This window comes from Rhinopithecus roxellana, chromosome 17 (assembly GCF_007565055.1).
Source record: "Rhinopithecus roxellana isolate Shanxi Qingling chromosome 17, ASM756505v1, whole genome shotgun sequence".
Taxonomy (NCBI): domain Eukaryota; kingdom Metazoa; phylum Chordata; class Mammalia; order Primates; family Cercopithecidae; genus Rhinopithecus; species Rhinopithecus roxellana.
In genome coordinates, this window is record NC_044565.1 from 98,851,834 (window position 1) to 98,866,469 (window position 14,636).

The window sequence follows — 14,636 nt, forward strand, 5'->3', positions numbered from 1 at the left end:
AAAACTAAGGCCAAGGAAACAAGTCACCTGCTGAAGGTTATACAACTTGCAATTTACATATTGTATTATATTTTTTTGACACAGGGTCTCACTCTGACGCCCAGGCTGGAGCGCAGTGGTACGATCTCGATTCATGGCAACATCTGCCTCCCAGGTACAAGCGATTCTCATGCCTCAGCCTCCTGAGTAGCTGGGATTACAGGCAACTGACACCACACCCAGGCCAATGTTTGTATTTTTAGTAGAGATGGGGTTTCACCATGTTACAACTTGCAATTTAAACGTAGATATTCAAATGTCAGTCCCCTCACTCCAGGGACAGGCTTCCCAGCCCCTGTGTGATGCTACTTCAAAGTCAAGCAGTCACCAGACCAAAGCTGAGGTTCTAAAGGAGTTTATGAGCCTCGGAGCTCTGCACTGAGGTCCTCACCCTAACAGGTAAGTGGAGTTCTCCACTAGGCAGAATGTGTACACTATAGTAGGCATTTCTTGGCAATGGGAACATTCTCTGGAACTTCCAGCATCAGGTATCAAGCAACCTATGCTCCTGCCTGAGCTCTGCCTCTGAAAGCTGCATAAGCCTAGGCAGCTCAGCCTATCTTTATATTCTACTTCAACAGGACATACAGCTGTAACTCAGCAAGGAGCTGAGAAAAGGCTGAATCAGGGCCAAGGAGAAAGTAGGCTTTGGAGGTTCCACAGTGTGAGCCAAGGCATTAGCATCACAGAAAGCCACCTCCTGCTCTTTCTAGGTGGGCAGCTTGTCCTTGTTATGTGCCAATGGGTTTAGGATTTGGGCTGATGTGATCCAAAGATCATACCCCGTCCCTAGGATACTGCAGTCAGCTCATATGGGGTCAAAGTCTCATCCAAAGAACTCTATCACCATGGGAGATATGAGGCCCCTTTCTTCCATCCACTTATCCCCCCATCCCACTCTGATATCCTCTGCCCTTTTCAGCTGTGCCATCCCCAAACCCCACTGCTCTGTGGCTATGGCAGGTGTGTGGTGTGGTAGATATCCTCATATCACTGTTAAGACTCCTGTGTCTCTACTCAGAGAGACAGCGTACTTGAAGTATAACAGCCAGCATCAGATGGATCATGCACAGGACACAGGATATTAGAACAGAATGCATCTGCCTCAGTTTTGATGGAGGCACCAAAATGACAGATATCAGTTTATCAAAGGAAGTGGAAGACAAACCTCCTAGGCAGACACGCACAGTGTAATAATTTACTAACAGAATGAAGACAAACCTGCTCCATGAGGCATGAACCCCTCAACCAGATTAAGGATACAAAATTGAGTCATAGAAGGATCTTAAATTGATTGAGAGAGACTCCTAAAATGTCTCTCCCCCATTTCTCTCATTGACCTGACCCACTGTAGAAATCCCATCATTCCTTTGTCATAGCCACATGTTAAAATCAAAATATTCTGAGAAAGGCAAGACACTTTATTTTTATCTTTCAAAACTTGTTGTAAATTACTATACTTCTTAAAATTTTAATCTGTGGTCCTTTCTAATAAACTGGTATTTCATATATGCCTTTAATGTTATTTAACATTATGATATGGTTTCACTGTGTCCCCACCCAAATCTTAACTCGAACTGTAGTTCCCATAATCCCCAAATGTCGTGTTAGGGACCTGGTTGGAGGTAACTGAATCCTGGAAGTGGTTTTCTCCATAATGGTCTCATGATAGTGAGTTCTCCCGAGATCTAATGATTTTATAACGGGATTTTCCCCAGCTTTGCTGTACACTTCTCCTTGCTGCCATATGAAGAAGGATGTGCTTGCTTCCCCTTCCACCATGATTGCAAGTTTCCTGATGCCTCCCCAGCAATGCAGAACTGTGAGTCAATTAAATCTCTTTCCTTTATAAAGTACCCAGTCTTGGGTATGTCTTTATTAGCAGTGTGAGAATGGACTAATACACATTATCACCACAATTTAAGTATCGTGACTAAAGTCAAATTATAGTATTGAATATGCTTTTTAAAAAAAAATAAATGTATCTCTCCAGAAATTCTGATCCTTCCATATCTGAGGGCTCTCACCTCCATTGCCACATCCTCCTGGTGGAATACCAGCTTAGAAATGGCAGATAGCATAGTTTAGGGGGGGAAAAAAAGTAAGACTGACTCACACTGGATGGTCAGAGGGAGCAGGGAAAAGGGAACAGGCTTGCTGATGATGGTACCAAAATAATAGGGTGTCATCTTATGTCAAGGAGGCACAGTAGGCTTGTCCGGATATTACAGTTTAGGTTTTCTAACTACTGATACAGAACCATAATGTTTGCCAAAAGGATAGAGAACGGTATGTTTGAGTTAAGGACTGCAAAACTCTGTCTCATAAATATCACCCCATTTCTTATATATAATAGTTCATTGTTCGTCTACAAAGACGTTTTAGAAAACCAGCTAGAAATCAGAGCATGCAGGAGGAAACTTTGAAACCAGACAGTTTTGTACCTTTTAACAAGCCGCATGACCCTGGGCACATCCCTTACCTTCTCTGAGACTGTTTTTCTCAGTGGTAAAAATGGGATAAAAATAGATATCCCAAACATCTGCTGTGAAGCTTGAACCATCACTAGAAAGTATGTTGAGCACAATGCATTGCACACAGTAGGTATTTGATACCATTTCAGCAACTTGTATAACAGAAGCTTTCCCTACAAACTCTGAATAACAAGAGAAGCAAAAAGATGAGGGCTTCAGGGCCCCAAAAGATAAACTACAATGTGAGCAAGATTTTTCCCAAGGGGTATTGATACTATCTGCCTGGAATGTCAGATGCACTGATAGCATCAGCTGGTAAGCGGTGGCCCCTGAACAGATGCTGCTTCACTTTTCCTGTCTTGGGCTCTTAAGAGATAATCATTCTAGGAAGAACTTGGGATAATCCTACCCCCAGCTCATTGCAGGTCAACTAAAGGAAAGGATATGGAGGAATTCCAAAGGTGCTGGGTAGCTGAAGGGGAAAGAGGTATAGAAAGAGGAAATGGGAAAGCCCCAAAACACTATCTTTGTCAGATTCCCAGTCCTGCCCCAGCCTCTCCCTCCTTCCATGGCCTTTCCCCACTGAATACCAGACACACAGACACACACAGAATTAATCTGAGTCACACAAAGCCAGTCTTGTCACACTCCAGGCTAGGAAATGACAGGCTGCATTATCTGTGCCCAGCTGTTCTTTTGTTGGCACTAACAGGAAGGCTTCCTATTATCTCTGCCATCTCTCCTTATCTACAGCCCAAGGTGGCAGCCTCAGTAGCCCCAGCAGGTGCCTCCAGCCTGTCTCAGGATGGGCCCCTCCCCTGTTCAGACAGTTTTGTTCCCAGAAGGTAGTCTCACAGCCGAGGTGCACAGGGCTCTAGGAGGAAGGTCTCCTCCTTACTGGGGGCAGTAAGTCCTGGAAGGATCCAGAGAAAATGGATGGCAGCCCATACCTGGTGTCCCTGGGTGATAAGAGGAGCCTGATCCTCAACTTTAAAGGAGGCTCCAGCCTGCTGGGAGCATCCTGACCCATCTTATAGGAGAAGTGTGGTCCTGAGGCTGTTTCTCAGCCTCTCAGTAAAACAGCCTCTCTCCTCGCTCCCTCTTTCCCAGCCACTACAGAGAGCCCCTCCCAACTCTCTTCAGTGAGAAGAGTCTGCAAAGATCCCACCCCTGCTCTGTGCCTGTCCTTTCCAGCACCATAACAGATATTATCTTATTTAAAGACAAGGTAGGCATTTTTGTATCATTGTTATAAAACCTTTCAACACAGACATAATTACACATATTTTACATTTGGGAAAAACGAAGATTAAGGATGTTAAGTAACATACCCTAAATCAAAAGTTTAGTAAGCAATAAGTGAAGATTTTAACCAAGTTTTCCTGCCTACAAAAACAACACTCTTTATTACAACAAACGTAACAAACTGCCCTCTGGATGTAGACAAGAATGTGGGGTGGGGTGGGGTGGGGAGGGAAGAGCGGGCGGGCGGGAGGCGCCGGCGCCAGACGCGGAGGGAAGGAGCTACGAGTAGCCGCCCAGAGGCCGCGGAGCCAGCGACTACCTACCCAGCCAAGCCGCCGCGCCCCCATGGCGGCCGCCAAGGTGCGGCCGGGCCCAAGTGGGGACAGGGTGGGCGGGCGGGTCCGGTGGGACCGGGGCCGTTATCAGCGGCCACGTGGGCGGCCCGCGCAGCCGCCACCAACCCCCGCCGGCCTGCAGGACACTCATGAGGACCATAATACTTCCACTGAGAATACAGAAGAATCCAACCATGACCCTCAGTTTGAGCCAATAGTTTCTCTTCCTGAGCAAGAAATTAAAACGCTGGAAGAAGATGAAGAGGAACTTTTTAAAATGCGGGCGAAACTGTTGCGATTTGCCTCAGAGAACGATCTCCCAGAATGGAAGGAGCGAGGCACTGGTAATGTCAAGCTCCTGAAGCACAAGGAGAAAGGGGCCATCCGCCTTCTCATGCGGAGGGACAAGACCCTGAAGATCTGTGCCAACCACTACATCACGCCGATGATGGAGCTGAAGCCCAGTGCAGGTAGTGACCGTGCCTGGGTCTGGAACACCCACGCTGACTTCGCCGACGAGTGCCCCAAGCCAGAGCTGCTGGCCATCCGCTTCCTGAATGCTGAGAATGCACAGAAATTCAAAACAAAGTTTGAAGAATGCAGGAAAGAGATCGAAGAGAGAGAAAAGAAAGGATCAGGCAAAAATGATCATGCTGAAAAAGTGGCGGAAAAGCTAGAAGCTCTCTCGGTGAAGGAGACCAAGGAGGATGCTGAGGAGAAGCAATAAATCGTCTTCTTTTATTTCCTTTTCCTCTCTTTCCTTTCCTTTTTTTAAAAAAATTTTACCCTGCCCCTCTTTTTCGGTTTGTTTTTATTCTTTCATTTTCACAAGGGACGTTATATAAAGAACTGAATTCAACTTTCAGGTTGTTTTTGTTGTTGTTGTTTCTAAGTTTTTGCCCTATTGAAGATGACTTCAGAAAATCCATTCCCCAGTCATGAAAATGTACTGTGCTAACTTTCTTTTCCATAGTGGAAACACTTATTTATAGTCATCAAAAATAGTGAATAAAAAACACATTTGGAACCTGGAAAAAAAAAAAAAAAAAGAATGTGGGGTGGCTATGGCTCCCAAATCCAGGGTAAACAGGTGATACCCATTTCTCTCACGCACACCCACACCCCAATACGGGCTCTTTGAATTGACAGCCCTAAGCTTCTGTGCCACAGGTCAGGTCTCACAGGGTCTGGGGAAGTCGACCTGTTGGCCCCAGGACACAAATAAATAAATGACCAAAATGCATGTCCCCTTGCCATAGTATAAAGCCACTGCTGGAAAATATCACCCAATGTGGGATTACCTCTCACAGCCTACCTTTCACCCAGGGCAGCCATGTAGCTAGTCTTGCCAATGGAATGTGAACAGAAGCAATGTCCTCATCAACCACGGGCTGAGGTTTTTTAGAAGGAAATTCACCGTCTTCACTGATTCTTTCCCTCTCTGTAGCCAAAAGCAAAGAACTCCAAAACACGCTAGTGGTTCTCAACGTTGACTACACATCAGACCCCCCGAGTCTTTTAAAAGCCCATTACAAGGGTCACACCGGAAACCAATTAAACCAGAATCTCTGGAGTGGGATCCTGGCATCGGTTTTTAAAGCTCCACAGGTGATTCACATGATCGCTGCCCGGGGGGGATGGTGAAGTTGTAAAGTGGAAGACACCTGGGTCTCTAAACAGTGCAAGGAAAAAACTCACAACAATACATTTGACTGTGATAGGGAGAAATAAACTTCTAATATTTTAAGCTGCTGATACTTTGGAAATTTATTCCTTACAGCAACCAGTATTATTCTAACTAATGTAGTCCATTAGGAATCCAGACCTAATGAAATATTTTCATTTTTATTCCAAAGCAGACTCAAGATGCTTTTTGCTGCCACTATTTCCTTTCCATGGGTAGGGATCAATCCTTGATGTCTGGGAACTAAAAGGCACCTTTCTGTGTCCATAGATCTTTAAGATCAAGCCAAACTGTGCTGAAACAGCCAACAAGCAACCATATTTCACATATAGCACAAATACCACTTCAAACACCTTCTCATTTATTATACTGGTTTATCCTCTGTCTTAGTCCATTCAGGTTTCTATAACAATATCATAAATTCACAAACAACAGAAATTTATTTCTTACAGTTCCAGAGGCTGGAAAGTCCAAGATGAAGGTGCCAGCAGATTTAGTGTCTGGTGAGGGTTCGCTTTCTAATTCATACATGGCCATCTTCTCACTGTGTCCTCACATGGTGAAAGGGGCAAGCAAGCTCCCTTGGGCCTCCTTAATAAAGGCACTAAGACCTGTTCTTGAGGGTCGGGTCCTCATGAACTAATTGTTGCCTTGAAGGCCCTACCTTGTAATACTATTGCTTTGGGGATTCGATTTCAACATATGAATTTTGGAGGGACACAAAAATTCAGACCACTGCATCCTCATAAGATGTCTAGGAGGAGAACCTCCTCCTAAGTTATATGATAATATCATTTACAGATAGAGAAATGATAACCCACAAAGGAAAACTATTCCAAAACTTACATGGTCAATGAGTGGCAGAGCCAAAATCTAGAAATAATTTTGCAGAATGTTGTTCTAACTTTTCTAATTGTCCAAAGCAGAGTTCTTTCCACCATTCTCTGAAATTCTTACCCATTTATTGGAGTCCCCAAGACAAAAGACAGGAACTAAGTTGCCATGGGAGAAGATCCAAATATAATAAAAGGAGAGTGAGCCAGGTGAAAAACACTGGCTAAGCTTGGGGTATGCCTCAAAAGCCTTTATGGTGGCATTAGATCCTATATATAAAGGGTCAGGATTGACCACTTACGGGGTCCCCTTATGGGCCTCATGAAGAGCCCCCATATCCAGAAACAGGGCAGATCCACAAGTTCTAATGTAAGGGACACATTACATTAGACAAATTAATGTGATATAAGGGACACAGCCTAGTCAGCAAGACTTAAATCCCTTATTGAAGCATCCTCCTCCCTTTTGGAGCAAGTATTGCTATTTGCCAGTCTTCTGCTAAAATCTCAGTGTACCCTCAGCATTGAGTTCCTGCCATCCCAGGGTGATGAATATCAGAAGTTTCTCACCCCTTCCACCTCTCCACCCAGTAAGAGAGACCTGGGAAAGCATAAGAAGACTTGGTTTAAAAAAAAAATCCTGCTAATTTCAATCCCAAAATATTGTCAAAGCCTGAGCTTGCAGCCCGCTTTGCCAGGCTCCTATATAGTGCTGAGATATGTGGCAAATAAAAGAGGCCCAAGTTTGCATAAGAGAAAACCTAGAAGTCACAGTCATGTCCCTGATGACATCACTGTGGCCCACACCCAGTTGGGCTTAAGCAGCAATGATAACCCAGTAGAGTTCACTTCTTTTAGCAATGCAGTCTGTTCACACTGCTTACTGACTGACCACGTCCTTCCCTCTAGACAGGTCACTGTGATCCAGAAAGTGCACTGGGAAGTACCTTCAAAGCTTTTATGTAAATCATCTCCAATCTCCTAGGCTCTGAATTAAAGACAGCTTTCACAGGTCCACCACACTGCAAAATTATGATGGCACCATTCCCATCATAGTCTACATTAATGTCACCCCCTGGAGTTGTGCAATGGACAACTGGCATAGCAAAACACTTTCAATCACAGCCCTGCCTCCTGCCTTCTCTTTGCAGGAAATTACACCTCATCCAGCTGAATGCAAGATAACTCTGATAAGAATTTGCTGACTAGAAGAATATCAGCTGGCAGCGCTAAATGAAAATTAGGCAGCAGCTTAGAAGAAAAAAGAACTGTCCCCTCAACTTGCCCTAGCATTTGGTAACACCTTGAAACATATATTTAAATTGAGTTACTTGTTCATAAATCTGTTTCCCTCATCAGATTATGATCTCCACAAGGTAAGGGAGGATATCTTATCCTAGCACCTGACACAGAGTCTGGCACATAGTAGGTGCTCAATATCTTCGTTGATAAATGGATGAATGAGTGAGTAGATGTATTCATTTGTGAATGTTTTGACTATTCAACACCAAACACTGTTATAAGCACTGGGGATGCAACAGTAAACAAAGCAGGCAAAAATCCCATTCCTGCCCTCATTGAGCTTACATTCTAGAAATTTAATGAGTGAATAAATGAGAAAACATGCTGAATAAATTTGGGCTTGTTAGGGGTGGGGCAGTATACAATAATAGTTGACACTTACTGAGTCCTAACCACATGCCAAAGTCTGGACTCATAATCTAGGCTGTATGGTGAACTGTTTGAGAGCAAGTCTACAGAATCATACTGTTAGAGTCATCCCCAATTCTGCCATTTGCTAATTATGTATCTTTGAGCAAGTTAACCCCTCTTAGCTTCAACTTCCTCAGCTGCCAAATGGGCATAATACCATTATTGTAAGCACAAAATTATGTAGCTCCTAGAGAGACCATTTAGGCTGGTTCCTGATATACACAAAGCATCCACAGGTAAATAGCTATTGTTACTATCCCATTTAACCTTCACATCAGCCCTATGAGACAGATAACATCAGCATTTTGGTAATGCATAAACTGAGGCTTTAAAATATAAAAGAAGTGGCCGGGCGCGGTGGCTCAAGCCTGTAATCCCAGCACTTTGGGAGGCCGAGACGGGCGGATCACAAGGTCAGGAGATCGAGACCATCCTGGCTAACACAGTGAAACCCCGTCTCTACTAAAAATACAAAAACTAGCCGGGTGAGGTGGCGGGCTCCTGTAGTCCCAGCTACTCGGGAGGCTGAGGCAGGAGAATGGCGTAAACCCGAGAGGTGGAGCTTGCAGTGAGCTGAGATCCGGCCACTGCACTCCAGTCCGGGCGACAGAGCGAGACTCCGCCTCAAAAAAATAAATAAATAAATAAATAAATAAATAAATAAATAAATAAATAAATAAATAAAATAAAATAAATAAAATAAAATATAAAAGAAGTTATGTAAGGTTATACAAATAAGGACTGACAAGGCCAGATTCAAACCAAGCCTGTTCAATTCCAAAATCCATGCTCTTAACTGCTAAGACTTGTACAAAGACCAGCATTGCCACGGTAAGTATCATAAAGAGCCTACAGGGACTGTGGGAAGAGCCTCCACCCAAAATATATCCCTATTAGCCAAGTGCAGTGTTTATTGGTCTTTCAAGGTAAAGCATATCACTCTAAGTTCCTTTTATAAAGTAAGAACCCCTCTGACCAGTGCAGAGGGCCAGCTGCAAAAGGATCCCAAAAGAATGAAACTCTGAGGCTACTGATTTTATTCTAGGTTTTGTTTTATTTAGGGGGTTGGACTGGAGACCAACCTATCATCTGGGAAGATCAGGCTTGGGCAGAGCTACACTGAGCTGGTAATATAAGGGCTCCAAAGGACAAGTGGTTACAGAAGGGAAAATTACCATGAGGGTACAACAGGTTGTGGGACATCATATTTTTGTACAATCTGTAGCAGAAGAAAAAGCAGGTAGACACGGTGAGAAGGTGGTGCCACTGGGACACATATGTGGGCAGACTCAGTGCTAATGCAGCCCTTCAGAAATGCCCCTCATGGTTGGTTCCTTAAACTGACTTATAAGGAGGAAAAAGGTAAGTTTTCCACCCTGCTATAAGCACAGACCATTCTAATCTTCCTCGTCTGGTATCACAGGACAGGGACCAAGGACACAGGAGAGTTAGAGACTGAGCTGGACCCACTCTCATCCCCACTGAAGAGGAAACATAGCCGACCCCAAACCTCTAAGAAGGATGAACTAGAGTGCGTCAGTAATTTCACTCCAGCATAGACAGGTCAGAAGAGCCACAGAGGAGAAGAAAGAAAGAAAAGGAGATAGAGGATGAAGGCAAGAAGAAGGAAGAGATAGAGAGGGATCTCCCACCATCTCAGACCTAAGCAACAGACCAGGTAGAGTTTTCTTCTCCTGTTCCTTTGGATGCCCCCACCCCTACAGATTTTTCATATTACCCTTTCCAGAATCTGGAATGAAAATTCCACCCACAAAACAGCTCATTCACCCACCCCTTCCCACCAACCACCACAATGGGACTCTCTCTGCTCATAGATCACCTGCCCATATTAACAAATATCAATCACTATATTTTCCATAGACAGGGAAATAAGCAAGATCTAGATCATGGAGACAAAGAAAGAAGGATGGAATTGCTGAGAAAAAGAAGAGCAAAGTGACTATAGTTCGCTTTTGAGGTTTATAAAACAATTTTAAGACTGACATCTGACATCTGACCTCTGAAGGCTCTGGAATCCCTTTTTCAGGTTTATTTCCCCACATGCTGAAGAAGAGGGAAAAAGTCCAAACATCAGTTTTAGGGTTTAGGTCTGTTTGACACTTTTGCTCCAAGGAAAATTTCACTTTAATATCAATTGAGTGTTAAGATTTATCAGTAGTGCTAAAAAGTCCCTATTCCTTAGCTTATTCTAGAATAACTATAAATGTTGTAGAGTTTATGGATAGGTGAGTGGGTGGATGGATGAGCTGGTGCATAGGTGGATAAGGGATGGATGGATGGATGAATGAATAGAAAGATGGATGGGTGGATGGAGAGATGAATAGGTAAATGGATGGGGATGAATAAATGGATGGATAGATGGGTGAATAAATGGGTAGATCTCTATATCACAAAGAAAAATTTATACTTTGCTTTCAGACAGTAGTATTTTTAAACAGTGGTCATTAGGAGTTGGCATATGGCATTGGAAATGGTACCATAACTAATTTAGCTTTCTATGTGACTGAAGTATATTTAGTCAAACCCACCAAACTCATACAAAGACTGCTTTCTCATCAAGCGACATTTTTCAGCCATTCTCGGATTCTCTTTCCACTCCATCCCTCAGATATCTAATTTTCTCCTACAGCAAATATCACACCTACTAGAAGAGAATTCCAGCATCTCTACCACCAGCTCTGACCTCTGTCCTGACCTCCTATTCTGACCTCCTGTCTTCTCTCCTGCTGTCTCCTTTGTGTTCATCTGGATGCCCCAGTATCACTTCAAACCCAACATGCCTATACAAATGTTGACATCTCCCTTCCTCATGTCAATCCTGGTCCCTTATCTAACTCCTCTATTTCTAAAGACATAATATCTCCATTCTCCAAAGTTTTAATAATAAACCTAAAATCAGTTTTTATTATTTTCTTCCCTCCATACATGATCAGTCACTATGTCATTTTATCTCACTGTTACAAAAACCTTTTGAAAATGCTCCAACCTCTGATTTTTCCTCTTCACAATCAGTGCTATGCACATACTTATTCATTCATTTATGCATTAATGCTACTCAAAGTATTCATGCCTTACATGCTTGGTGCTGAGGGATTCAGCACCAAGCATATACACTAGGGATTCAGAGATGAATAAAACACAATTGATGACCTGAAGTATCCAAAAATCTCAGTAAATACTTTATAAAATAATACAATGACTATGTCTGTATCCTTCTCAAAATTTTTGGCAGGTCCTTTATTGTCTGGGGTCTACAACCATTGCCAAAAACCAGTTGTATTCTTGGTCGTGGAGGCTGTTTTTTGGTGCAAATTGAATTTAGTGCTTATAGAATAACTACTTTGAGTTGCAACCAGCTATATCAGAACTTGTGCCCATACCCTATATATTCTCTTCTCAGAGTTATGATGCTGAGACTTGGGATGCTAACTTGGGGCTCAAAGAAATAGCAGAATTGGCTAAAATTAAAATATTGGTGATAAATCAGGTAGTCATCTGGAGCTAGGGATGCTGATGCTGAAAGAGCATAAAAAAGAATACTAATAATAATAGTAAAAACACTCTCTTAGAATGTAAGAAATCAAGAAGCATAACCCCAAGTTAGCAGTGCTGGCACTTCTAAACCACACTGGGAACAGACCCTAAAAATATCAGAATGGCTCCTGGGAGGACCTCCATGATCTATCCTGCTTAGCATTCCCTCTGATGGCGGTCCCAAAGGAAAATTCTCAATAAAAACAATACTAATGAATTTTAAAAAGAAGGAAAAGAAAAGAAAGAAGTTAAGGGAAAAGTTGACATTATAAGAAGGCTCAATCAACTACAGAGGTAAATTGGGTCTTTTCGGATTAAGAAGAATTTCTGTCTCTAAAAAAAGCACACTCTCCCTGTCATTCTGATGCTCAAATCCCAGAAATCTTCACTCTGAGGGCTGTAGGGGGAAGGGAAAACAAAAGGAGACATAAAAGAGAATGTGAACCTGATAGACTAAAGCTCCCTTCCCCCTACACTTTGGATTTTCAGCTGGGTTAGGGACTTTGGGGCGGGAGATTCTCTGAAGGCTGTGATTTACCCACAGAAAGAAGAAAGCGAGCTGGACAGAAACCAGCTCCAACACATAGAAAATCTACAGATAGGCAGCACGCACTGAGTGCATGCTCTTCCTGAACAGAGCACAGAGGCCAGGCCCAGAAAGGAATCAATGTAGATGATTTCAGTCATGAAAACTTAGAATGTCAAAACCAGAAAAAAATCTTTACATTGTATCTCAGTAACCAGAAGCTGATAGATGCAGATGAACAAGGACTGGAACCTGATGGATTGCCTGAAGCTCCAGGAACAGTCATTTCACTTTTTCTCACCACTTATTGTCTTCTCAAAAGAGATTAACAGATTAGTTTACTTCACTGGCTTTCATATTCAAACATAGCCAAAAGGGTTGGGTTTGTTGGCCCTGTATCTCTTTCAGAGATGATCAGATGCTGCTAAACTTTTAACCCCTAGTCTTGGGAGAGAATGAAGACTCTCACTAAGGGTATGGCTTCTGAGTATCTGAGGAGGAGAAAGGGCAGCAATAGAAGTGAATAGGCGCCCAAGGCTATTGGCTTTAGAGGAAGATTTGAATCTCAACTCTGCCACCTGCTTAGCTGTTTGATCCCAAAAATCTCTCTAACTCTCTCTGAACCCCAGGTTTCTCTTTTGTAAGCTGGGACTCACCTACCTTGCAGAACTTGAAAAGGATCAACTAAGACAGTGTACCTGGGACAAGTATTGCCTCTCTTTCCATTTATTTCCCTACTAGATTTGATATTTTTCCTTAAGCCAGTTCTAGGTCAACATTCTAACTCCCCTACTCTACTTAATTGTGGCCACCTTTTTGCCTGTCAATGTTGACCGGCTCTGCCCAATGACAGTGAAGGAGACAGATTGGGATTTACTTTTCCTTCCCAGCTACAATTCTTGGGGAATTTTAAGTGGAGTGGGGAATGCTCTGTATCATCTGAGTTAATAATGGAACTAGTGATAAAGGATTCTGCAGCCAACAGACCACCACTTTGGTTATCAGTCCTCACTGCTGGAAGGTCCTTCTTCCCTCAACCTGACACTCTATTCTTGGACATACCTCAACCATTGGCCAGGAAACCTGAGTTCTGTCTATGCTCTGTCATTGACTTGCTAGATTATCACGTGCAACTAATTTATCCTTTTAGAGCTTCATTTTCCAATGCATAGATAGGCTTTGGATAATAAACATGCTTGACCCACCACAGAAAGTAGTCATAATGATCACAACAGATTTAAAAGATAAAAATGCTTTACAAGTGTAAGACCTTATTAATGTTATTTGTATCTGGGTAGCTTCAAGGAAGAAATGGAAACTATTTGAGAGGAGGGCGCCAACTTCAAGAAGAGCCTGCCCTTATGAACTGAAAGAATGGAATGAAAGGAGGGAAGGAAGAAGGAAGAAAAGAAGGAAGGGAGGGAGGGAGGAGAGAGCGGGAGGGAGGTAGGGAGGGAGGGAGGGCGGGGAGGTGTTAAGGAGAGGTTCCTACGGTAGCCTGAGGCCGGAAGGGAAGTCAACGGCATAGCACTGCAGGCGGGCCGGTGACGGACCGGAAGCCGAAGTCAACGGCGGTCCAGTCATTCCTGTAAGGACAGAATCATGAAAGAAACTTGTAGAGGAGGGCGTTTGATTCCGTCCTCCTAGGAAGTTTCCAGTACGAGCATGACCTGTTCCTGGAAGGAAGGAAGGAAGGAAGGAAGGAAGGAAAGAAGGAAGGAAGGGAAGAAGAAGGAAGGAAGGGAGGGAAGAAGGAAGGAAGGAAGAAAGGAAGGAAAGAAGGAAGGAAGGGAGGGAAGAAGGAAGGAAGGAAGGAAAGAAGGAAGGAAGGAAGGAAGGAAGGAAGGAAGGAAGGAGGAAGGAAGGAAGGAAAGAAGGACGGACTAGGCAAATTCTACCTCATGTCTGACAAGCTGCTCTGTTTCTACATGTGCTTGGAAGAGTTGAGAGGATCAGAGAAAATTTGTGTATTTACAAGCTAAGCAAAGAGAAAAATGCCACCATAAAGACTGAGGGGGAGGGAGGGATAATATAATAAAGCAATACAGAGTGTCCTATAACCACAGAAACAATAACAACGCTAAAACAGAAATAGCTTATTAAGTTAAAACAAGAGTAAATCTGTCAGAACAGCCCATAGAAACTCTCATCTTATGATAGTAAAAAGCCTCTACCAGGCCTATTGTCTTATACTTTCATTAAACTACAGTTTTATAAGCTAAATTATTGCCA

The 14,636-nt window shown here is 43.2% G+C and overlaps 1 protein-coding gene across 1 annotated transcript; it reads left to right on the forward strand.

The window, feature by feature from the left end:
• The first annotated feature begins 3,982 nt into the window (after nt 1–3,982).
• On the forward strand, nt 3,983–4,952 carry LOC104668950 (ran-specific GTPase-activating protein-like). The gene is made up of 2 exons (XM_030921319.1): nt 3,983–4,118; nt 4,236–4,952. Exons 1-2 carry the CDS (start codon nt 4,104–4,106, stop codon nt 4,818–4,820), a joined length of 600 nt encoding a protein of 199 aa, XP_030777179.1. The 5' UTR covers nt 3,983–4,103; the 3' UTR covers nt 4,821–4,952.
• The last annotated feature ends 9,684 nt before the right edge of the window (nt 4,953–14,636 follow it).